Source organism: Aythya ferina, assembly GCF_964211825.1.
Source record: "Aythya ferina genome assembly, contig: HAP1_SCAFFOLD_29, whole genome shotgun sequence".
Classification (NCBI taxonomy): domain Eukaryota; kingdom Metazoa; phylum Chordata; class Aves; order Anseriformes; family Anatidae; genus Aythya; species Aythya ferina.
In genome coordinates this window covers 3,975,784-4,001,295 of record NW_028181463.1, presented here as the reverse complement: position 1 = coordinate 4,001,295, position 25,512 = coordinate 3,975,784, and the positions used below count along the sequence as shown (strand labels likewise).

At 51.1% G+C, this 25,512-nt stretch overlaps 2 protein-coding genes across 2 annotated transcripts; both read left to right on the top strand.

The window, feature by feature from the left end:
* Nucleotides 1-7,452: 7,452 nt before the first annotated feature.
* LOC311427908 (olfactory receptor 14C36-like) lies at nt 7,453-8,373 on the top strand (the record flags this gene model as incomplete). Its single annotated transcript, XM_084539492.1, has 1 exon — nt 7,453-8,373. The coding sequence occupies one exon, from the start codon at nt 7,453-7,455 to the stop codon at nt 8,371-8,373; it is 921 nt and encodes a 306-aa protein (XP_084395618.1).
* A 12,936-nt stretch (nt 8,374-21,309) lies between these two features.
* Nucleotides 21,310-22,242, top strand: LOC311427907 (olfactory receptor 14A16-like; the record flags this gene model as incomplete). Its single annotated transcript, XM_084539491.1, has 1 exon — nt 21,310-22,242. One exon carries the CDS (start codon nt 21,310-21,312, stop codon nt 22,240-22,242), a length of 933 nt encoding a protein of 310 aa, XP_084395617.1.
* Nucleotides 22,243-25,512: the final 3,270 nt, after the last annotated feature.

Below are 25,512 nucleotides of genomic sequence, written 5' to 3'. Positions count from 1 at the left end.
TGTATCCGTGCCTCTAGGGTGGAAGTAGATTTTTCCATCCCATTTTCTCATGGTCTTTCCATGGTCAAACGATCAAAACTACAGGGTTGCACGTGGTATGTACCCACTTGCTCATTGGTGTCCTAACATCTTGCTCATTGGTGTCCTAACAAGAGAGGGGGGACCAGAATGCTCTAAAAATATTTCCATGTAGGGAATGAGACACTAAGACACCGTTCATTGAGTTTTCCCAGCTGTCCATCTGCAGGAACCTCTACTCATACACAAATCTCTTCCTCTTTCATATATCCAGCACGGTGACTGGGATGTGGAACACCCTCATCACTGTGCTGGTGCCTGCCAACAAACACCTGCAGATGCCCGTGGCCTTCTTCCTTGGGGAGAGTTGTTCTCCTTGCACAGCTCCACCACCGTGCACCAGATGCTGGCCAGCTTCCTGGCTGGGGACAGCACCCCATTTGCTCAGAGATGGCAGCACTCTCAGCTGCACCTTCTGCATGACCGCAGTGCTTCCTGCTGGGGGCCATGTCCTACGGTCAGCCCTGGGCTGTATGCCACCCCTGTTCTCTGCAAGATTTAGGAAGTGGAATTTCTGACTCCAGAAGGCAGCTGTACCTGAACCAGGGGAATTTCTCTCATGTGCAGGAATTCTTTCTCCTCCGCCCAGCTACAGTTCTGTGGCCCCAGTGTCATAGACACCTTCTATGATTCTGCCCCATTGCTGGAGCTGTCCTGCAGTGCCACGGTGATACTCTTGGTCTTTCCTTTCATAATCTACATTTTGGATCCAATCTTCCTCTTCCCTCTCATGCAATTCTCATGTGTGTACGTCCTGTGCTGGCAGGCCCAAAGCCTTATCCACCTGCTCTTCTGTCCACACAAGTGTCACTGTTTTCTGTGATACTACCATCACTGTCTGTGTGAAGCCCATAACAGCCCTCCTCAGAGATTTTAACTAAACCCTTTGCCAAGAAAACATCATCCTCCTGGTCACTCTTCAGGTTGCTTAGAGGTGATGTGGAAAGGGTTAGAGAGGTGCTGGTGGAGCTGCAGACATTGTTATAAGACCTATCTCAAAGACCTTGGAAAGGCCAGATAAAGGAGAGACATTGATCAGGATTTTGAAAAGGCAGAGGTAAAAGGCATCTTCTACAAGAAGGGTAAAGAGAAGAATGATTAAGACTAACTAAGGATTGAAGAAAATGCCAGCCTTAAACCTAGCTCTCTAACCAAACCTAAACTAAAAGCCTCAAAACTTGTCCTTATCCCAGACCTTGAGCAGGCACTTTGAGCAGAACACCAATCCCTCCCTTGATACACTTGCCATTCCCTTGACCCTGGAAGGTGACCTCTAATCCCTAAACATTAACCTGATCATCTAACCCCCAAAGCCCTCCACCATGCACACAGCACATCTCAGCTTCAACCCCACTCCTATCCCTAACTTCAGCTGCTTGTCCCCTTGGGGCAGGGCAGGCACTGTGAGGTCCTGCAGCAGTCCCATGGCATTGGAAGAGGCATGTGAGGTGACAGGTCTGTGATCAGATCAGAGGCCACAAGGAGGAGCTGGCTGGGTATGCTGTGATGGGATCAGGTGTGCCTCAGGATCTGTTGGGCCTGCAGGAAGCATGTAGCTGTGATAGAGGCTGAGAGGTCACTTCTGTCTTTGGAGCTGATGGACCTGCAGCAGGAATGTGGCACAGATAGGGATCATAAAAGCCAGAAGCATGCACAAGGCATTGAAGATGTTGGTGAGTCACCTTCTGTTCTGGTCAGGCAATACACCACAGGAAGGCTGATGGCATGGGAGTCATGCTTGAGGTATAGCTCGTGAGACCATAGAATCAGAGAATGGCTCCTGTTGGAAGGGACTTTAAAAATCACCTATTGCCAACTCCCTGGACATAAGCCGGGATGCCCTCCAGGAGATCAGGTTGCCCAGGGCCCTTTGCACAGGAATCCCTTCCTCTGTTGCATCAACTACACCTCTCAGCTTGGTGTCATCTGCACATTTGCTTAGGGTGCACATGACTCCACTGTCTATGTCATTAATAAAAATATTAAACAATATGGGTCCGAGGACAGACCCCTGAGGTACAACACTTGTCACCAGCCTCCACTTGGACATAGAGTCGTTGACCACCACACTCTGGGTGTGATCTTTAGGCCAACTCCTTATCCACTGAATGGTGCACCCATCAAATGCGTACCTCTCTAATTTGGAGACCAGGATGTCATATGGGACAGTGTCAATGGTCTTACAGAAGTCCAAGTAGATGACTTAGGTCTGTCTTCTCTTGTTGCCTGATGCGGTCACTCCACTGTAGAAAGCCATCACATTGGTCAGGCACGATTTGGCCTTTGGTGAAGCCATGCTGGCTGGCTGAGATCACCTCTTTTTCTTGCATGTGCCTTGACATCGATTCCAGGAGGATCTTTTCCATGATCTTGTCAGGCACAGAGGTGAGGCTGACCATTTGGGAGTTCCATGGGTTCTCATTTCTATCCTTTTTAAAAATGGGAGTGATATTTTCCTTTTCAGGTCACCAGGGAGTTCACCTGACTGCCAGGACTCTTCAAATATGATGGAGAGAGGCTTGACAACTACATCAAATAGTTCCCTCAGGACCCTGGGTTGCATGTCATCAAGCCCCATAGACTTGTACTTGTTGGGTTTCTGCAGGTGGTCTCAAACCTGCTCTTCACTTACAGCAGGTGGGAATTTGCACCCACAGCCATCAACTATGGGTTCAGGGAAACAAAAGACTTGGGAAGCCTGACTGGCAGGGAAGACTGAAGAAAGAAATTGTTGAGTCCCTCTGTCTTTTCCATGTCTGTTATTACCAGTTCACCCTTCTCATTCATCACAGGGGGTACAATGTCCTTGGCCTTCCTTTTCTGAGCAAGGTACCTACAGAATCTCTTCCTGTTATTCTTTTCATCCCTTGCCAAGATCAGTTCCATCCATGCATTGCTTTCCTTTTCCCATCCCTCCACATCCAAACCTGAAACATGCTTGAGGGCTTGGGAAAAGTAACGCTGGATGCATAGAAGCCACTTGGGAAACAAAACTTGTAGGTAGGAAGCACAGTTTTGTGGAAGTGCAGAGCTGATGGGCATATTGTGCAGGATGCGCCTAAAGAACTTTGTGCCCTTTTCCCTCCTGACTGCAACGCCACCATCTTCTCAGGAATGGAGGAGCCAACAGAGGTGAGACAGATACACTGAGATGGTAAATGTCATCAGAAAGCTAATCCCAGTAGAATATGGGGAGGTCATGGACAAGAAAGATGTGAGATTTTGGGGTGGGAAGAGAAGCATGGCCAGCAGAAATTAATGATTCTGTAGAGGTAAGAGGGGTCATTTAATGTAGATGCTACAGTAACACTGACTTAAAACAGTCATGTATTGCCCTTACATTATTTGAACCAGTAATTCTAATCTTTAAACCTAAATGTTTCTCCACCACTCTGAGAGGAATCCACTATTCTAATGCCTGAACTCAAAGTATCCATTGAAGCAAAACTCAGCCCCTTTCCCTTACCTTTACTCTCTTGCTTACCCTATTCCCTTCCCTTAACACTAGCATTAAAATGTACGATTTAGCCCTAGAGAAGTTGTTGGCAGGCCTAAAAAAAAACCCTAAACCACAGGGCTTGCTCATACCCTTGAGAAAGACCTGATAGCCACAGAAGAACACCAAAGATTCCCATTAAACCTGTGTTTATCCTCTAACCTAGAATGGTGAGCCATGGTCCATAAAGGACTAGAGAGAGGTCAGGTCTGCCTCAGAATGTCCTGACCCAGCAGGAGCAATGTGAATGTGAGGTCACTTCTGTCTCTGCACTTGATAGGGCAGCAGAAGGAACATGTCACGGAAAGGGACTGTGAGGTCACTAGTGTCTGGAGGTTTGCAGGTCTCCCTTGCCTTCTCCCTGGGATCTGCACTTTTGGGCTGACGCCTGGCAGTGGCCCTGCTAGGCCAGCAGAAGGCACCTGCTTGGCATGCTGACTGGGGGATCCCCTCTGCCTCCAGACCCAGGAGGACCCAGACAGAAAGAGACAACCCAGACATGGGTTGTCCTGTCCCTTCTGCTTGAGTCCCTGACTGCACAGCAGCAGGCACAAGGCTTGGCTGTGTCTCCACAAGAAGCTGCAAGGCCAGCAGCAGGCCCCTGGCTTGGAAGCTGCTTCTGAGGTGACTTGTGTCTGCTTGGTTGAGAGGCTGCAAGGAGCCTGCTGGGTTGGGATGCCTACTTCACGAGTGGTTTCCACCCTTATTGAGCTTTTTTTGGCAGTACGAAAGAGCAGGAGAAAAAAACTGCCATGAAGCGTGCCCTGGAACTTCGGCACTGGCCATGAGGTGGAAGAAATATCCAGGGGAAAAAGCTGGTCTTGCTGATGGAGACTGAGGCAAAGAAAGCATTAAGTACCTCAGCCTTTACCTCCTTTCTTGTCACCAGCTTTCCCCCCACATCCAATAAAGGCTGATGATTCTCCCTAATCTTCCTTTATTTGAAGTATTTATATAAGCAGTTTTTATTGTCTTTGACAGTAATATACAGATGGAGCTCCATCTGGGCTTTGGCCCTTCTAACTTTGACCTGCACAGCCCCATAACATTCAGGACACAGCTCCAGACAAACTGACAGCATGCATGGGAGGAAATCACAGAAGAGGTGGAACCTGGCAGCCTTCCATCGCGTACACTTCTGTGACTCTGTGCTGCAATTCCGTTCAACTGGTTACTCCTGTATTATCCAAACTTTCCTGAAAGTCCTGATGCTGCTGTCTTGTGAGAGATAGCACAATCACATGGAATTAGAACTGTCTGCCTGCAGACCTTAACGCCTGACAGAATGGAGCGTCAGTCCACGGCAACCTTGAGAAACCTCAAGATTTGTCTAAAGAAACATCGTGCCCTTTACAAGAAGAAGAGCCCAGTCCTGCAATGATGAAGAGTAACCCCACATATCAGGGCAGCCTGGGACCCTGCAGAGTGAGCAGTGCCCAGGAGGAGAAGGTTCTGGGCACCATGAGGGATGCCATATGAGCAGTGGTGCCTCCTCACGAGGAACCAGGGCAGCTTCCTATAGAGCTGTCTTACGAGTAGCATGGCAACCAAGAAGATCTGAGTTATCAGACTCAGCTCAGATGTGTAAGCGATCACCAACAGAAGGGTCTGCAGCCAGCAGGGAAAGAAGTAGAGGTATGAGAGTCCTTAGGTAAGGCTGCTGTGGAAAGGATTAAGGGCTGTGACAAGACTGAGAGTGCCAGCAGGACCCAGGTCTTTGTATCCAAGGCTATGGCTGTTGCCTCTGCCACTGAGGCTTATGAGGAAACAACTGACTGTGAAAGCACCAGGGCCTCATTGCCTCCTCGCCCCCACCCATGAACCAGGCAGGGGTTGTACCATTCTCCAGCACTTGGCAATGCACATCCCTCTCTCCTACTGCCCCACAAAGAGCCCTGAGCAAGGTGTGGAGGGAAAGGATCTCCCTTCCCAGAGGACAGGGGTCCCTTCCCTGGCCCTTGTGCTAGGTGAAAGAAAAACAGTTTTCCTACACATCAGTGTCACCTTCACATTGTCTTTGTCTCCTTGTCCTCACTGCCTCCAGGGTTCTGCTCTAACGAGCTCCAAGGGAGGCTGTGTCAGTGCTGGCCCTCAGGAGGACACTGCAGGAAACTTGCCTCTGACTTGGACTTCTGGAGAGATGTCTTCAATTGTGTCTGAGTGCCTGAGGTTCGTGGGCTCATCAGCAAAGCCCCCAGAGGGGTGATTGCAGTGCCTTAGGCTGGTGCTGTGCTGCTGAGTTGGGCCAGGCTCATGGGACAGAGAGAGCTCGTGGCAAGAGGGCCCTGGAGCAGAGAGACAGCTGTGGCCAGGAGCAGCTCCTCTGCACAGCACAGCAGGGCTGGGGGCTCTGACCGCAGCTGGCACGCAGAAAGGAGAGAAGGAGAGAGGGCTTGGAGGCACTGAGGAGCGCAACAACAGAGGGCAGCGTGTGGCAGGACACATCTGCAGGCTCTTGACACCGTGAGGCTCTGGCAGCAGGGCACTGCAGGTGGGGTTGCCAAGGGGTCTTCTACAGCTGGCATATCTGATGGCTGATAGCATCTGTCAGGGTGGGTCTCTCTGTTTCTCCAGGTAGGAGTAGAAGATGTTTTAAAGAACGGTATTTGTGATTGGATTTTTCAAGAGAAAGACCAAGGCGGAGTCTACCTGAAAAGCAAGACTTTTTCTGCAGTCTGTGCTTTCAGGTTACTGCAGTGGAGGGGAGGCAGGTTTCATGGTAATACGTTGTCAGGATTGTACAGGAGACTGAGACTCCTGGAGCATAGCACTGAGAAATTGATATGTCATTGATGAAATTTGAAAACTACCTTCCCAAACCTCATCTCACAGACTGCACCAATATCATCAAAAATTGGTCTTCTCACGTTTTATCCTAGATGATCTTTAAGAGCTACAAACCCACTGAAATCTCCTGTGTTTGGGAGGTGTCTGCAGGCCAAAGCAGAGCAGAAAGCATTTGCAATGAGCAGGAGCTGCATTGTCTGCAGGCAGAGCTGCAGCACAGGAGGGTCTGCTGAGTGTCCGTCTGTCCCTCCCTGGCCTTGCCTCCCCTGGCAGCAGCACGCTGGCATTCCTCCTGGCTTCTCCAGCTGGCCGTGCTGCTGCTGGTCTTGTTCCCAGGCTGGCTGGGGATGGGGGTTTCACATGCCCAGGTAGTGAGGCCTCGGTGTGCTTGAGTGAAGGGGAGTACGGGGACAGGTTGAGGGGTGTGGAGATGTGCACTTTGAGCCTGGATTCCTCTGCTCTCAGCAGTGTCTTTACTCTTTTCAATCAAACATGTGAGTAGAACTTTCCTGCAGCTCTCACAGGGCAGCTGAGACCGTATTTCATGGACAGACTGGCTGTCATACCTGAAGAACACTGTGCACTAAAGTGACAGTCCCTTTTTCTCTGATAATGATCTACAAGGATTCCCTTTGAGTCCAGCAGAAATAACCGGGATCTGTGGCTTAGAAACACTCATCAGGAGTGGTGGGACAGCTGAAACAAAAAACTCAAAATACAAAAATTTAAAATAAAATTAAAAAAAAGCCTCCACAACTCTGCTCTGCAGTTTGGTGAACTGGGAGCAACACTTGGGAAAAACTGTTTGAGATCAGGAGGGAAGTGAAACTGACATTTCCCCATGTTCCTCTTCACCTCTTGCTGTAGGACAGGACTGATTCCTGCACTGCCCACAGTAGAGCCCCCGATCCAACAGACACACTTAGGCAGAATGAATCAGGATGCATGAAAGGGATCTGCAAAATGTCTGCCAGAAAGTGCACAATATATGTGATAATTTTAAATGAGAAATTGTTTTCCTCTGATGCATTTCTTGTACTTTATTACTCTCACCCTCTTCTTTGTTCAGGACCACATCCTAGAAAAAGCAGATGTCCAACAGAAGCACCATCACTGAGTTCCTCCTGCTGGCATTCGCAGACACGCGCGAGCTGCAGCTCCTGCACTTCGCGCTCTTCCTGGGCATCTACCTGGCTGCCCTCCTGGGCAACAGCCTCATCCTCAGCGCCGTAGCCTGCCACCACCGCCTGCACACCCCCATGTACTTCTTCCTTCTCAATCTTGCCCTCCTTGACCTGGGCTGCATCTCCACCACTCTGCCCAAAGCCATGGCCAATGCCCTCTGGGACACCAGGGCCATCTCCTATCAAGGCTGTGCTGCTCAAGTTCTCTTTTTTGTCTTCTTCTTTGCTTCAGAGTATTCAATTCTAACTATCATGGCCTACGACCGCTACGTTGCCATCTGTAAGCCCCTGCACTACGGGAGCCTCGTGGGCAGCAGAGCTTGTGCCCAGATGGCAGCAGCTGCCTGGGGCAGTGGCTTTCTCTACTCAGCCCTGCACACAGCCAACACATTTTCTCTCCACCTCTGCCAAGGCAACGCTGTGGACCAGTTCTTCTGTGAGATTCCCCACATCCTCAAGCTCTCCTGCTCAGATGCCTACCTCAGGGAAGTTGGGGCAGTTGTGTTTAGTTTTTCTTTAGCATTTGGTTGTTTTGTTTTCATTGTGTTGTCCTATGTGCAGATCTTCAGGGCAGTGCTGAGGATGCCCTCTGAGCAGGGCAAGCACAAAGCCTTTTCCATGTGCCTCCCTCACCTGGCCGTGGTCTCCCTCTTTCTCAGCACTGTCATGTTTGCCTACCTGAAGCCACCCTCCATCTCCTCTCCATCCTTGGACATGGTGATGGCAGTTCTGTACTCGGTGCTGCCTCCAGCACTGAACCCTCTCATCTACAGCATGAGGAACCAGGAGCTGAAAGCCACACTGAAAAAAATGATTCTATTTACTTAGCAATAAATTGGCTATCTCACTTTTCTGGTTTTACTCACGTTAATCTCAGGCAGTTTGTGAGCTTTAGGTATAGCATTCTTTAAAATTCTTTTTCCAGTTAGATGTTTGCTTTCATTCCTCTTTTCCAGATGACCAGTCCTCTGTGAACCCAGAGGCTTTCTCTGAATGTGTTTATCCCTAAATGACACCTGGCCTCTGTTCTGGTATCTTGTTAATAAAATGAAGTTGCTCATGCTCTTCTTCCCAATCTGGAGTGCAGAAGACAATCAGGGAATGCCAGGCTTAAGGCATCGGTCTTGTACTTGGGTTTCACCTGGACACAGGGACATGGGGGCACCAGGTTTTGGGTGAGGGAGTGAGGGCTGGACTGAGTTGTCACTGGTGGATGCCCAGTGCCCCTGGAGAACCTGACCCTTCAAGAAGCAGCTTCTTGGGATTGAAACGTGAGAGGACCGGTGGCATCAAGGAGGTATTTGGAGCCACCAGGATATCCTAAGGCTTCTCCTGGGATATTGAGTGCCTTGTGTTGGGTGGGCAGTGAGTGGATCTTCACAGTAAAGCTAAGCCAAAGGATGGATTTGCTAAAGGGAGCTCTGCAATGCCAGGGCACAAAGCTGGGTAACAGAACAAAAGTCTCAGAGGCCTTCAGTGAACAAGTGGAAAAGACCAAAAGACTGGGTGAGCAAGCAAGGTCAGGGAGGTGCGGAGAGGTGGGCAGGGGCTGAGCTGGGCTGGGCAGTGCCCAGCAGAGGGCAACAGCAGTGTCAGGGAGCAGTGGCAGCATGCAGGGGAGGGCTCCCAGCAGGGCTTGGTGCTGCAGAGCCAGGGCTGCAAGAAGGGAGCCCAGAGCTGCAGGGGCAGGGGAGAGGAGGCCGCTCTGGGCCCTTGCTGGCCTGGGCAGGGGAGGAAGGGGGCCCAGGGCATTCGTCACCTCCCTGCAGCCTGTCAGCACGTCTGCTGAGGGCCAGAGCGGCTGCTGCAGGGGCAGGGAGCTCAGCATGGCCCTTGCAGCCCCCTGCCCTGGGCCAGCCTCTACCCTTGGGCTCGGCCCTGGCCTTGGCTCTGCTGGCAGGAACACTCTTGGCATGTTCTTCCTGGCCTCCCTTCGCCTGCGCACAGCTGCTGCCCACTCAGGTTGCTGCCACAAACGTGTCCTCACCAGCAGCACCACCTCTTGGGCTGCTTCTGCTGGCCTCCCCCACCCCACTGCCTTGATTCCTTTTCTCTGCTGGGCCCCAAATCCTGCACCAAAATGCATCCCTTGGCTTTCAGCACCCTCTCCCCTGCCGTGGTGGGACGTGTTTCCATTGGGCTGTCTACCAGACAATGTAATAAATACTATGAGCAGGACTAGAAGGGTCTTTTTTCCAGCCAGGGGAAGGCGGGGAGGAAAGGGACAATTTGGTTTACTGGACTGTGTATATTTAATGGCCTGCCACAACAGACCCACAAATGTTTCAGGCTCCTCTGGACCACAGAATACCCTAATGCCATCAAGCTAGAAAGAGGTAGAACCCACCTGTATTTATGGAGTGACAGGGGCATCCCAAGAGATAACTGTACTGGAGTCTACCTTGCTTGGCCTTCCACAGAATCCTTCTGTTGGGGGTTTGCTGAGGGCTGAAGAACAGCAGGTGCCAATGGCTACCATGGTGGCGCACCTGAGGCAGCGTCACGCTAACCGAGAGTCCCTGATTGCCATCCATGAGCTGGGTCATCGACTGGAGAGCCAAGGTGTAGATGCAGAGCTTGGGAGCGTGCTTTAGTGATGGACTTGTCAGCACTAAGGTAAAGTTGCCTGACCTGGGTGACACGTCCCAGAGTAGTGTCAGGCACAATGCAATTCTTTTTGCCTTCTGCATCTATAGCACAGGAAGTAGGACTTTCCCCTACTCTATTGACTGGGCAGGTTTTTTCACTTTACTCAGTTTAGGTTTCTTTGTCTGGAAGGGGACAATTTCCCCAGTGAGGCCAATCTCATGGGTACAGCTACAGCCAATGAAGATATATTTCCTTTAATTTTCTTCCTGAGTTTTCCACAGAAGACCCAATAGACAATATGGATGTCCACATGTGTACTGAGATTCAGGCTGAATTTCTCAGGATCCAATGGTCATTTCAAATTTATTTTATTTTATTTTATTTTAGGTTTCATTTTATTTTATTTTATTTTAGGTTTCATTTTATTTTATTTTATTTTATTTTATTTTATTTTATTTTATTTTATTTTATTTTATTTTATTTTATTTTATTTTATTTTATTTTATTTTATTTTATTTTATTTTATTTTATACTTTAATACTTTCCCAAGGAACCCCTGAATTGTCTTAGAAAGGGTTTCATGTTCTGGGCTGGGCTGCACTTACAGGGACAAAGACCACTGCTGGCAGTGGAGGTGTCAGACCTGGAGGCTCTGCTTTTCCTCCTGATGGAGTCCTCCAAAGAAATCACCCTGGATGAATAGCAATAGGAGAATGATGCTCAAAACTGAAATGCAACAAAATTCAGCCTTTGAAATAAGAAAATATTTTTGTTATGTGCTTTGTGAAATCTTTTCCCTTAAAAACGCCATAAAAGCTCTGCAATTAGCTGCACAAGGCGTGAAGGCTTGAAGAATACTATCGAAGAGATGTTAGGAGTTTCTGCATTTTAATGAGTTCTATGGTGTATTTTGGTGCTCAGTTGATGAAGTTCAGGTACTGAGAGGAGAATGATGCAACTGCTAGAGAAAGTAAAGTCAGAAGGAAAAATTAAAGTGACTTGGAGTATTAATGGGCCCCACTGAGGGCAGTTACTAACAAAGCCTCCCCAGGAACATGTTAGGGCAGATAACTGCTGCCCATGTCTGCAGACAGGAAAAGGCACTGTGCTGAGAAAAGTCTTTGTTTGTTTTGGTGATACAGAAGAGCCAAGGTCTGGCCCCAGCCTCTGGAACAGGAGATCCTGCACTGCCACGTCTGGCTCAAGGCTTTTCCTGGGGTCTGTGGAATATGGTGGGCAGTGTGATGCCATGAGAAGAACAGTGGTATGACACCTCTGAGCTGCAGCACAGGGTTGCAAGGAATCAATGAGGCCCCAATGTAATTTATATAACATATCTCCTCCTAAGCTCTAGCCAAGGGGACAAAAACCTCAGGGCTGTTGGGGCCTTCCCCTTTTACCAGCACCCTTTGCCTTCTCCTCTGCAGGCTTTCCTATGCTGTCCAACACTTTGCCCTATTTCCTTGAAGGCTGCAGGCACCCATCTCTGTTCACCATCTTGCTCTCATGCCTTGCTTACACCGATGTCTCAACAGCCCTCCCCAGCTGTTCCTTGAAACACAAAGCCATGGTCTGATCAGAGGGTGACCTCTGGCACCACACCACTACTCTTTGAGTGACACGTCCTCCTCCTCATGGCCAGTGCCAACCTTCCAAGGTGCACTTTGTGGCAGTTTTTTCTCTCCTGCTCTTTCCTACTACCACAGAAATCTCCATCAGGGTGGAACCACAGAATCACAGAATCACAGAATTTCTAGGTTGGAAGAGATCTCAAGATCATCGAGTCCAACCTCTGACCTAACGCTAGCAGTCTCCAATAAACCATATCCCTAAGCTCTACATCTAAACGTCTTTTGAAGACTTCCAGGGATGGTGACTCCACCACTTCCCTGGGCAGTCTGTTCCAATGCCTAACAACCCTTTCGGTAAAGAAGTTCTTCCTAACATCTAACCTAAAACTCCCCTGGCGCAACTTAAGCCCATTCCCCCTTGTCCTGTCACCAGGCACGTGGGGGAAGAGACCAACCCCCACCTTGCTACAGCCTCCTTTAAGGTAGCTGTAAAGAGCAATAAGGTCACCCCTGAGCCTCCTCTTCTCCAGGCTGAACAAGCCCAGCTCCCTCAGCCGCTCCTCGTAGGACTTGTTCTCCAGGCCCCTCACCAGCTTCGTCACCCTTCTCTGCACCCGCTCAAGCACCTCCATGTCCTTCTTGTAGCGAGGGGCCCAAAACTGAACACAGTACTCGAGGTGCGGCCTCACCAGAGCTGAGTACAGGGGGACGATCACCTCCCTAGCCCTGCTGGTCACACTGTTCCTGATACAAGCCAGGATGCCGTTGGCCTTCTTGGCCACCTGAGCACACTGCTGACTCATATTCAGCCAACTATCCACCATCACTCCCAGGTCCTTCTCTGCCTGGCAGCTCTCCAACCACTCCTCTCCCAGCCTATAGCTCTGCTTGGGGTTATTGTGCCCCAGGTGGAGGACCCGGCACTTGGCCTTGTTGAACTTCATGCAGTTGACCTCAGCCCATCGGTGCAGCCTATCCAGATCCTCCTGCAGAGCTTTCCTACCCTCAAGCAGATCGACACACGCACCTAACTTGGTGTCATCTGCGAACTTACTGAGGGTGCACTCAATGCCCTCGTCCAGATCATCGATGAAGATATTAAAGAGGACCGGCCCCAGCACCGAGCCCTGGGGAACGCCATTAGTGACCGGCCTCCAACTGGACTTGACTCCATTCACCACGACTCTTTGGGCCCAGCTATCCAGCCAGTTTTTAACCCAATGAAGCGTGCACCAGTCAAATCACAAGCAGCCAGTTTCTTGAGGAGAATGCTGTGGGAAACGGTGTCAAAAGCCTTGCTGAAGTCAAGGTAGACCACATCCACAGCCTTTCCCTCGTCCACCCAGCGCGTCACTTTGTCATAGAAGGAGATCAGGTTCGTCAAGCAGGATCTGCCTTTCATAAACCCATGCTGACTGGGCCTGATCGCCTGCTTGCCCTGCAAGTGCTGCATGATGACTCTCAGGAGGATCTGCTCCATGAGCTTCCCTGGCACTGAAGTCAAACTGACAGGCCTGTAGTTTCCCGGGTCTGCCCTCTGGCCCTTCTTGTAGATGGGCGTCACGTTTGCTAGCCGCCAGTCAACTGGGACCTCCCCCGATAGCCAGGACTGCTGATAAATGATGGATAGTGGCTTGGCCAGCTCCTCTGCCAGTTCTCTCAGTACCCTTGGGTGGATCCCATCCGGCCCCATCGACTTGTGCACATCCAAGTGCCGTAGTAGGTCACCAACCAGTTCTTCATGGATAGTGAGGGCCACATCCTGCTCCCCATCCCCTTCCACCAGCTCAGGGTACTGGGTATCCAGAGAACAACCGGTATTGCCGCTAAAGACTGAGGCAAAGAAGGCATTGAGCACCTCCGCCTTTTCCTCATCTCTTGTAACTAAGTTTCCCCCCGCATCCAGTAAAGGATGGAGATTCTCCTTAGTCCTCCTTTTTGTGTTGATGTATTTATAGAAACGTTTTTTGTTATCTTTAACGGCAGTAGCCAGATTGAGCTCCAGATGAGCTTTGGCCTTCCTCATTTTGTCCCTGCACAGCCTCGCTACATCCTTAAAGTCGTCCCTAGTGGCCTTCCCACTTTTCCAAAGATTATAAACCCTCTTTTTTCTCCTAAGCTCAAGCCACAATTCTCTGTTGAGCCAGCCTGGTCTTCTTCCCTGCCAGCTCGTCTTTGGGCATGTGGGGACAGACCGTTCCTGCACCATTAAGATTTCCCTCTTGAAGAGCGCCCAGCCTTCCTGGACCCCCCTGCCCTTCAGAACCGCCTCCCAAGGGACTCCACCAACTAGTGTCCTGAGCAGCTCAAAGTCAGCCCTCCGAAAGTCCAATACAGCGGTTTTACTGGTCCCCTTCCTGGCCTTGCCAAGAATAGTGAACTCCACCATTTCGTGGTCACTCTGCCCACTCCTGAAGTAGGCATCCCAACCCAGCAGGCTCCTTGAGGCCTCTCAGCCAACCAGACACAAGTCACCTCAGCAGCATCTCCCAAGCCATGGGCCTGCTGCTGGCCTTGCAGCTTCTTGGCTACACACAGCCAAGCCTTGTGCCTGCTGCTGTGCAGTCATGGACTCAAGCAGAAGGGACAGGACAACCCATGTTGGGGCCTTCCTTCTGTCTGGGTCCTCCTGAGGCAGAGGGGATCCCCCAGTCAGCATGCCAACCAGGTGCCTTGACTTCTCAAAAGTCAAGGTTGACCTTCCACTTACTTCAGGCAGAAGTGACCTCACAGTCCCTTTCTGTGACACGTTCCTGCTGCTGCCCTATCAAGTGCAGAGACAGAAGTGACCTCGCAGTCACTGCCACAGTCACATTGCTCCTTCTGGGGCAGGAGATCCTGAGGCAGAGCTGAGCCCATCAGAGCATTCCCACCCATCTCCTCCTTGTGGTCCACAAGCTGATCAGATCCATGGCCCGTCACATCCATCTTTGCATGCCATGTGACTGCAGAGTAACCTCACAGTTCTTGGCCTGCACCAAGGGCCAGACCCAGTATGGTACCTAAAGGTAAGGGTTAGGAGAGGGGCTGAAGGTGAGAAAGTTAATGCACAGGAACAAGGGAATCAGCTGTTAGGTGTTCATGCATGGGATCAGGGACTAGGGCTCACCTTTCTGTGTTTGAGTTTAAAGAAAGATTTATTGGGATTGTTTGGTGTTCTGCTTTGAATATCAGGTCTGTGGTTAAAATATGGAAAAGCTTCATGATTTAAGGTTTGTTTATTTTTTCCAATAATTCTAGGCTTAAATTGAGCATTTAAATCTAGTGTTAAGGACAGGGATCAATGTAAGCAAGACAATAAGTGTAAGGGAAAGAGGCTATGTGCTGAGTTTTGGCTTCAGTGCATACTTTGAGGTCAGGCGTAGGAGTAGTCAATTCCTGTCTGGGTGTGGAGTGGCATTTAAATTTAGGAATTAAGTTTACTTTTTGAAGCTGGGGAATAGCCTCATATAACTGTTTTATGACACGGTTACAGCAGCTTCCACATAGCATGAACCCTCTTACCTTTTACAAAATACTTAATTTCTACTGGATAATCCCCTATTCCCTCCTCCAAAACTCAAATTTCTCCTGACCAGGGCTTCTCCTGACCTCCCTATATCAGTCATATTCTTAGAGGCATCTTTCTGGTGGCTTTCATGATCTCAGAGTATCCATCACACCTCTGTTGGCTACTCTATTCCTGAAAAAAGTGGCATTTAATACACAATGGAAAAGGACACAAAAGTCCATCAGAGCACCCTGCACAATGTGCCCAGCAGCTCGGCACCATCACAAAAGTGCGGTTCCTCCCTACAAGTTTTCTTTCCAGAATGGCTCCTACGGCTCCAGAGTAAATTTACCCAGGCACTACGTTCCCCAGTCCACACCACTCTTGCCTGCAGGTCCCATGCGTCTCTCCAACCCTCCCCTCTCCTCCTGCAGTAGTGGCACCTCAGCGCAGCAGGTTGGTGCATCTCCAGGCTCAGGGGTGTTTCCTGAGGGCCTGCCCCGTGTGGGGAGTGGTGGGGAGGAAGAGAGCAAGGTCATCTCCTGGGGCATGGCTGAGCACAGCCCAGCCATCCTGCACCAAGGACAGGTCCCTGCTCCCAGTCTGATGCACACGTGCAATGTGCACATTTCTCCATCATCCCAGCTTCACACAGGGACCTTCAGCCCTGTCCCAGTCACAAGATTTGGCTACTTCTCCACCCACAGACATACACTGCTTTCCATCTGGGGACTCAGGCAGGACTTTAAGGATCTGCTAAAGCCCTGGGTGTCCTTGTTTCTTACAGTTCTTTCTCCTGGCCCTCCCCACTGCACAGCAGTGCCTCTCAGGTGGCATTCAGTGACCCTTCTACAAGAAGAGCCGGAGGGCAGACCCGGGAAACTACAGGCCTGTCAGTTTAACCTCAGTGCCAGGGAAGCTCATGGAGCAGATCCTCCTGAGAGTCATCACGCAGCACTTGCAGGGCAAGCAGGCGATCAGGCCCAGTCAGCATGGGTTTATGAAAGGCAGATCCTGCTTGACGAACCTGATCTCCTTCTATGACAAAGTGACACGCTGGGTGGACGAGGGAAAGGCTGTGGATGTGGTCTACCTTGACTTCAGCAAGGCTTTTGACACCGTCTCCCACAGCATTCTCCTCAAGAAAATGGCTGCTCTTGGCTTGGACTGGCGCACGCTTCGTTGGCTTAGAAACTGGCTGGATAGCCGGGCCCAAAGAGTCGTGGTGAATGGAGCCAAGTCCAGTTGGAGGCCAGTCACTAGTGGCGTCCCCCACGGCTCGGTGGTGGGGCCGGTCCTCTTTAATATCTTCATCGATGATCTGGACGAGGGCATGGAGTGCACCCTCAGTAAGTTCGCAGATGACACCAAGTTAGGTGCGTGTGTCGATCTGCTTGAGGGTAGGAAAGCTCTGCAGGAGGATCTGGATAGGCTGCACCGATGGGCTGAGGTCAACTGCATGAAGTTCAACAAGGCCAAGTGCCGGGTCCTCCACCTGGGGCACAATAACCCCAAGCAGAGCTATAGGCTGGGAGAGGAATGGTTGGAGAGCTGCCAGGCAGAGAAGGACCTGGGAGTGATGGTGGATAGTCGGCTGAATATGAGTCAGCAGTGTGCTCAGGTGGCCAAGAAGGCCAACGGCATCCTGGCTTGTATCAGGAACAGTGTGACCAGCAGGGCTAGGGAGGTGATCATCCCCCTGTACTCAGCTCTGGTGAGGCCGCAGCTCGAGTACTGTGTTCAGTTTTGGGTCCCTCGCTACAAGAAGGACATGGAGGTGCTTGAGCGGGTGCAGAGAAGGGTGACGAAGCTGGTGAGGGGCCTGGAGAACAAGTCCTACGAGGAGCGGCTGAGGGAGCTGGGCTTGTTCAGCCTGGAGAAGAGGAGGCTCAGGGGTGACCTTTTTGCTCTCTACAGCTACCTCAAAGGAGGCTGTAGCGAGGTGGGGGTGGTCTGTTCTCACACATGCCCAGTGACAGGATGAGGGGGAATGGGCTAAAGTTGCACGAGGGGTGTTTTAGGTTGGATATTAGGAAGAAATTCTTTACTGAGAGGGTTGTTACGCATTGGAATGGGCTGCCTAGGGAAGTGGTGGAGTCATCATCCTTGGAGGTCTTTAAAAGGTGTTTAGATGTTGAACTTAGTGATATGGTTTAGTGGAGGACTTGTTAGTGTTAGGTCACAGGTTGGACTCAATGATCTTGAGGTCTCTTCCAACCTAGACAATTCTGTGATTCTGTGATTCTGTGGGAAGAAGAGCTTGGCCAGCAGAAACATGATTTCATAGAAGTAAGATGGTTTATGTAATGTAGATGCTGCGGTACAACTGACGTAAAACAGTCACATATGGCCCTTTCCTTACTTGAAACAGTCATTTTAATCACTAAACATAAATGCTACTACAGTACTCTGAAAGGAATCATTTCTTTTTTTCCTCTTGCTAACCATAATGCCTTCCCTTAACACTAACATGAAAATGCTCTATTTAACCCTAGACTCCTTGGCAGACCTAAAAAACCCTAAACCGTAGGTCTTGTTTATGCCTTAACCACAGACCTGACACCACTAGCAGGACAACACACACTTCCACTAAAACTTTGTTTATTCTCCAAACCAGAAAGAGAAAAACAGGTACCTATGGAGCAAGAGAGGTCAGCTCTCCCTCAGGATCTGATGGCCCAGCAGGAGGAATGTGACTGTGGCAGGGACTGTGAGGTCACTTCTGTCTCTGCACTTGATAGGGCAGCAGCAGGAATGTGTCACAGAAAGGGACTGTGAGGTCACTTGTGTCTGGAGGTGGCAGGTCACCCTTGATTTTGAGAAGTCAAGGCACTTGCTTGGCATGCTGACTGGGGGATCCCCTCTGCCTCCAGACCCAGGAGGACCCAGACAGAAAGAAGGCCCCCAGATGGGTTGTTCTGTCCCTTCTGCTTGAGTCCATGACTGGGCAGCAGTAGGCACAAGGCTTGGCTGTGTGTAGCCAAGAAGCTGCAAGGCCAGCAGCAGGCCCCTGGTTAGGAAGCTGCTGCTGAGGTGACTTGTGTCTGGTTGGCTGAGAGGCCGCAAGGAGCCTGCTGGGTTGGGATGCCTACTTCAAGAGGGGTTTCCACCCTCATCGAGCTTTCTGTGGTAATAGGAAAGAGCAGGAGAGAAAAAACAGCCACAAAGTGAAACTTGAAGTGTAGCTCTGACTATGAGCTGGAAGAAATATCCAGGGGAACAACTGGTCTTGCTGGTAGAGACTGAGGAAAAGAAGGCATTATGTTCCTCAGGTTTTGTCATCAGGTTTTTCCATACACCCATTAAAGATGATCATTCTTCTAAATCCTCTTTTATAAAAGTATTTATATACACTTTTTTTTTTTTTTTTTTTTTTTTTTTTTTTTTTTTTTTTTTTGTCTTTGACGGTAGTAGATGGATTGAGCTCCAGCTGGGCTTTGGCCCTTCTAATTTTCACCTGCACAGCCCCATAACATTCAGGACACAGCTCCAGACAAACTGACAGCATGCATGAGAAGGAAGCACAGAAGAGATGGAACCTGGCAGCCTTCCATCCCCTACTCTCCTGTGATTCTATGCTGCACTTTTATTCAGCTTCTTACTCCTGTATTATCCAAACGATCCATGCAGCTCCTGATGCTGCTATCTTGTCAGAGACAGCATAGACACGGGAAGGTTGAACTATCTGCCTGCAGACATGAACACCTGACAGAATGGAGCATCTGTCCAGTGCAATCTTGAGAAACTGCAGTAGTTTGCCTAAAGGAACAACTTGAACAATAAGTGCCTAGTCCTGTGCCAGAGGAAGAGGAACTACACATCAGGGCAGACTCTACTGAGGGAGCAGTGACCAGGAGGAGGAGGGCCGGGGCACCACGAGGGATGCCTTATGAGCTGTGGTGCCTGCTCACCAGGAACCAGGTCAGCTTCCCACAGAGCTGCCTTAGGAGGAGCAGGACCTCCAAGAAAATCTGAGTTATCATACTCAAGCTCAGATCCAGTGTGGCACCACACAGAAGAGGGTCTGCAGCCCTCAGGAGGTACAGGTCTGAGAGTCCCTAGGACAGCCTGGTGTGAAAAGGATCAAGGGCTCAACGAGGGCTCAAAGTCACAACCCAGGTCTTTGTGTCCATGGCTATGGCTGCTGTCTCTGCCACTGAGGCCTATGAGGAGACAGCTGATCGTTAAAGCACCAGGGCCTCATTGCCTCCTCACCCCCCCCCATGAAGCAGGCAGGGGTTGTACCATTCCCCTGCACTTGGCCATGCACATCCCCATCTCCTACTGCCCCACAAAGAGCCCTGACAAACCTGTCAAGGCAAAGGATCTCCCTTCCTGTGTGCCATGCAATAAGACCTGTCCCTTGTGCTTGGTGACACACATCCAGTTTTCCTACACATCACTGTCACCTTCACATTGCCTTTGTCTCCTTGTCCTCACTGCCTCCAGGGTTCTGCTCTAACGAGCTCCAAGGGAGGCTGTGTCAGTGCTGGCCCTCAGGAGGACACTGCAGGAAACTTGCCTCTGACTTGGACTTCTGGAGAGATGTCTTCAATTGTGTCTGAGTGCCTGAGGTTCGTGGGCTCATCAGCAAAGCCCCCAGAGGGGGGATTCCAGTGCCTTGATCTAGGCCTCTGGTGCTGAGCTGGGCTGGGCTCCTGCGACAGATTAAACTCATTTGAAAAGGGATCCTGGTGCAGAGAGACAGCTGTGGCCAGGAGCAGCTCCTCTGCACAGCGCAGTAGGGCTGGGGGCTCTGACCGCAGCTGGCACAGGAAGAGGAGAGAAGGAGAGAGGGCTTGGAGGCAGTTGGCAGTGGGAGGATGCTGAGAGCTGCCTGCAGGAGAAACCTGCACAGCCCTTGACAAGGTAAGGGTCTGGCTGCAGGGCCATGCAGCTGCAGGTCCTGGAAGGGTCTCCTCCTGCTGGGTGTTGTTTCTGGGAGGGCAGTGGGCAATGCAGTAGGCTTTGAGAGTCCTGCTGGGTTGCAGTGTGAGGTGAGAAAGTCTGGCAGAAGCACCTTGGAGTGCCCTAAGGCAGGTGCCCCTGGTCAGCCCAGAACACCCTGCCCTGGCTTGCCATGCCGGGCTCTCTGTCAGCTGCCCCGTAGCTCCTGCAGCCATGGAGGTGCCCCTTGGCAGGGCCCTGTTGGTGGCAGGGTGCTGCAGGGCAGCGCTGAGCACAGCCGAGTGGGATGGGGTCTGTGAGCACGGGCAGGGGGAAAGAAGAGGTGGGCGCAGAGCAGCAGCTCCCGGCAGGGACAGCTGCAGGCAGCAGAGAGAGGGGCAGGCGGCCAGAAATTCTGTTGGCAGAAATGCAGTGGCAGGGGGGATTCGGGCACTTCGCAGCCATGCCCTGCAGTGCAGACACATTCCCCTGGAGCAGACCCTCCCTGGCCTCCTCTCCCCCTGCAGCCCATGGGCTGTGGGTCAGGCATGGCCAGCAGTACAGGCAGAGCCCATATGAGGAGAAGCTCTCAAACTCTGGCTTGATTTGGCCCTCCTTGATTAAAAGTCATCTACATTTTTTCTCAGGGAAACACCTGAAAGCGATTGTCCTGCAGCTCAGAGGGGTGAAAATTGACTGTTGAGAACTGGTCTGATCGACAGAGCTGCTCTGCTCAGTCTTCACCAAGGGACAGCCCCTTTGCCTCCTGGCACCCACAGGGTTTCTCTGGAAGTGCACAGGAAATGTCAGGGAGCTCAACCATCCAATACCTCTCCTAAGTGTTACTGGGATAATAGGAACAAAACAAAGGAAACAAAATCCCTGCAGCTCTGCCTCTGTATTAAGATGAGTTTTTTGCAACAACACTGCAGATCTCATGGATCTGAACAGTGGACGGAATGTAATTTTCCCCCGTGTTTCTGCCTCCCTCCAGCTGCACAGCAGGAAGAACTCCTGTGGAGCCACAGCAGCCCCTGTTCCCAGTGCCCCTCTCAGCCAGCACCAGCCACGGCTCAAGCAAGACAGATGCAGAAAGGTTCTCCTGCAAAGAGACAGGCTCTGTTTGGGGGTGCTCTATGACATACAATAGGTTTTCCTCAGAGAAATTTGTTTTAACATTTTTCCGCAATTTCCTCTTTAACAGAAAACGGTTTTCAATGTCAGAAAATGCCCAACATCAGCTCTATCACAGATTTTCTTCTCCTGGCATTCGCAGACACGCACGAGCTGCAGCTCCTGCACTTCGCGCTCTTCCTGGGCATCTACCTGGCTGCCCTCCTGGGCAACGGCCTCATCCTCAGCGCCGTAGCCTGCCACCACCACCTCCACACCCCCATGTACTTCTTCCTCCTCAACCTCGCCCTCCTCGACCTGGGCTGCATCTCCACCACTCTGCCCAAAGCCATGGCCAATTCTCTCTGGGACACCAGGGCCATCTCCTATCAAGGATGTGCTACTCAGGTCTTCTTTTTTGTCTTATTGTTTGGAGCAGAATATTACCTTCTCACCATCATGGCCTATGACCGCTACGTCGCCATCTGCAAGCCCCTGCACTATGGGAGCCTCCTGGGCAGCAGAGCTTGTGCCCAGATGGCAGCAGCTGCCTGGGGCAGTGGCTTTCTCAATGCTGTCCTGCACACGGCCAACACATTTTCCCTGCCCCTCTGCCAAGGCAATGCTGTGGACGAGTTCTTCTGTGAAGTCCCCCACATCCTCAAGCTCTCCTGCTCAGACTACTACCTCAGGGAAGTCGGGGTACTTCTCTTTAGTTTTTCTTTAACATTTGGTTGTTTTGTTTTCATTGTGTTGTCCTATGTGCAGATCTTCAGGGTGGTGCTGAGGATGCCCTCTTCTCAGGGCCAGCACAAAGCCTTTTCCATGTGCCTCCCTCACCTGGCCGTGGTCTCCCTCTTTGTCAGTACTGCCATATTTGTCTACTTGAAGCCCTTCTCCATCTCTTCGCCATCCTTGGACCTGGTGGTGTCATTATTGTACTCACTGTTGCCTCCAGCACTGAACCCCCTCATCTACAGCATGAGGAACCAGCAGCTCAAGGATGCCTTGTGGAAACTCTTCGGATACATGTTCCTTTGTCAGTAATATTGAAGCCCCCAATCCAGCCAGGACTCACTGTTTTTCTAAAAAATTGTTAGAATATTCTTTTGCTATACTTCTTTTGTAATATATTATACTGCATTATTAGATTTTCATTTTATAATGGTATCTTTATTTTCAAATCTTTTAATTATTTTTATTTTTTTTTTCACAAAAATATCTCATGTACCTGTAGAACCATGCCTGCCTTCTAGATAAAGACAATTGAGAAGCTGTTAGAACCTGATTGGTCTCAGCTGCCATCTCTCTTGCCATCTCCTCAGGAGCTGGGGGAGCAGCCCCAGCACGCAGGAGGGGCTCAGGACCAAGAGCCCAGCTGCCACATGCAGGAGCAGCCCTGGTGGTTCTTGGGGCTGCCCCTCACTGCCTGCTGGGCTCTGCCTCTCTGCTGCCTTTGGGTCAGGGCTGCTGCTTCCCTGGAGCCATGGCCATGGCCAGCAGCAGGACTTGGCCTTTTCACTGCTGCTCTCTTTTTGCTTCCACATTGTGCTTCTTTTTTTGTTTTTCTGGGTAAGCCCTGATATCTCATTTACCTTGGTGGCAGTCCTGTTGTCTCTATAGTGGCATCCCTGTCCCTGCAGGCAGCAGCAGGCACTGTGCAGTCCTGAGTCACAGCTGCCTCCTTGCTAGCACCACAGCAACAAATGGGGTTCTATTTGGGACTTTGTGGAGTGAAGGACATAGACTTAAAGTCCAAGGGCAGCCTGAGAGGGACCAAGGGCCTGACCAAGAGCTTTATGGCAGCACCTGACAACAACTGGTCTTGGACTCATCTGCATGGCACTGCCCCCCTGCAGTGGGGCTCATGGCCACTGTCAGCCTGGAGAGGAATCCGGAGCTGCCAGGAGATGTCAGGGGATCTGCAGGGAGAACATGCAACGCTGAGTTGGTAGGGATTAGAATCCCATAAAATTAATGGCCATCCAAAGAAGAGTTTCGTAAAGAAAAAAGGGAATCTGAGGAGTCCATGGGATAAGGACAGCTCTGCCATGCCAGGAGTGGTGCTGAAGAGCCAGCAGACAGAGACCTCTAAGAGTGTAGAATAATTGAGGATAGCCTTCTTGAGGCCTCATGGACCAGGTCTGGTGCAGCACTCGCCTGCCCTTTGTGCCCTTAGAGACACCCCATGGCCCTGCCCAGCACTGCCCTGTGCAGCTGAGCCATCAGGGCAGATGGAAAGGGGCTCAGCAGCAGAGATCCCCATGGACATAGGTCTCCAGCCCACCCTGAGCAGCATGGGCAGGGAGGGAGACCCCCGGGGATCCCAGGGCACCACAGCCCCTGGCTCTCACAGCAGCACCGCCAGCTTGGGGCTCTGTGGGGAGCACAGGGCAGGAAGCAGCAATGGCTGACCTGGCCAGCACAGACACACTGCCCTGGGCAAGGCTCTCTGGGAGCAGGGATGGCCCTTGGGAAGAGCAGGGCAGCATTGCTGGTCCTGTATAAAAGCAGAAATGAGAAGGAGAAAGCTCTTTGTGCAGGCCCCTGCTCGGGGCAGGCTGCTCTGTGGCTGGGCCAGGCCTCTTGTGCTGGCCTGGGGACTGGGGCTGGCCCTGCGGGGCACAGGCACTGTGTGCTGGGGATCTGCCAGGCAGGAGATCAGGGCTCCTGCAGCTTCACAGACCTCCATTTCCTGGCACCATAGCCAGACTCCTCCTTGCTCACCCCAAGCAGACACTACACATGTATGAGCTGCCTGCTTCCTCCTCCTCTAGAGGGAGAGGAGGAAATACATCTAGAGGGAGAAGGGGAAAACAAAACAAAACAAAACAAAACAAAACAAAACCATAAAAACTCAGAGAGATAGACACATAAGTAAGGGAAAGGAAAAGAAAAACGAAAGAAAAAGATATTCCAACCCCAAACATGAGGAATATTTAGTAACTTTTCAATTCCCACAAGCAGACTACTGTACTGCCAGTCTCTGAGAAACTGTAACCTTAACTTGGAAAGATGGCCCCAATATTTACCGCTGAGCACCATGTTGTGCCTGAGGTGGACTGACAAGAGCTCAAGTGCTCAGTCTGGTGTGAGCAGGCAGAGGAGAGCTCTGCAGCCCCAGGGCACACAGCAGCCACAGCAAAGGAGCCTGGCGAGTGATTCCTTGCAGCCGTCCGGGGATGGTGACTCCACCACTTCCCCGGGCAGTCAATTCCAATGCCTAACAACCCTTTCGGAAGAGAAGTTCTTCCTAACATCCAAACTAAACCTCGCCTGGCACAACTTTAGCCCATTCCCACCTCATCCAGTCATTGGGCATGTGGGAGAAGAGACCAACCCCCACCTCGCTACAGCCTCCTTTAAGGTATCTGTAGAGAGCGATAAGGTCGCCCCTGAGCCTCCTTTTCTCCAGGCTGAACAAGCCCAGCTCCCTCAGCCGCTCCTCGTAGGACATGTTCTCCAGGCCCCTCACCAGCTTCGTCGCCCTTCTCTGGACTCGCTCAAGCACCTCCATGTCCTTCTTGTAGAGATGTCTTTCGATGTCTTTCCTGTATTGAGGGGCCCAAAACTGAACACAGTACTTGAGGTGCGGCCTCACCAGAGCTGAGTACAGGAGGACAATCACCTCCCTAGCCCTGCTGGTCACACTGCTTCTGATACAAGCCAGGATGCCAGTGGCCTTCTTGGCCACCTGGGCACACTGCTGGATCATATTCAGCTGACCATCAACAAATACTCCCAGGTCCTCCTCTGCCTGGCAGCTTTCCAACCACTTATCTCCCAGCCTATAGCACTGCTTGTATATCACAAGTTCCTCACCTATTTTTACAGGCACATACTCTAGCACTAGATTATCTTATCCGTCTCCTCCATCCTGGGTTACAATTCTGTACGGCCTTACAGATAAGGTGTTAGTGACTAAGGTAGCATCAGACATAAAAGGTTTCTAGTCTTCCATCTAATTAAACATAGCAACGTATTTCAAATTTGGTTTTATTATTCTAATAGGGAGAGAACCAAATGTCCTTCTGAACTGATATCACCAGGGCCTGCAGGGATGTCAGGAAGGGCCCAGGGCCTGCCTCTGCTCTGTGGTGCACAGGGAGATGGTAAAGACACAAATCGTGGGGCAAAGCCGGAGCTCCTTGTCCTTCCGAGCAGGAAAACATTGTCCTCCAGATCAGGGCTCTTCCCCAGCAAGGTGGCCATGAACCCTGCCTGCCCTCCTCCTGCCATGCTGCATGTGCAGGCTGCAGCAGAGGGGACCACCAGCCAGCCCCTGCATGGGGCTCTGCCACCCGCCCGGCCCCGGCC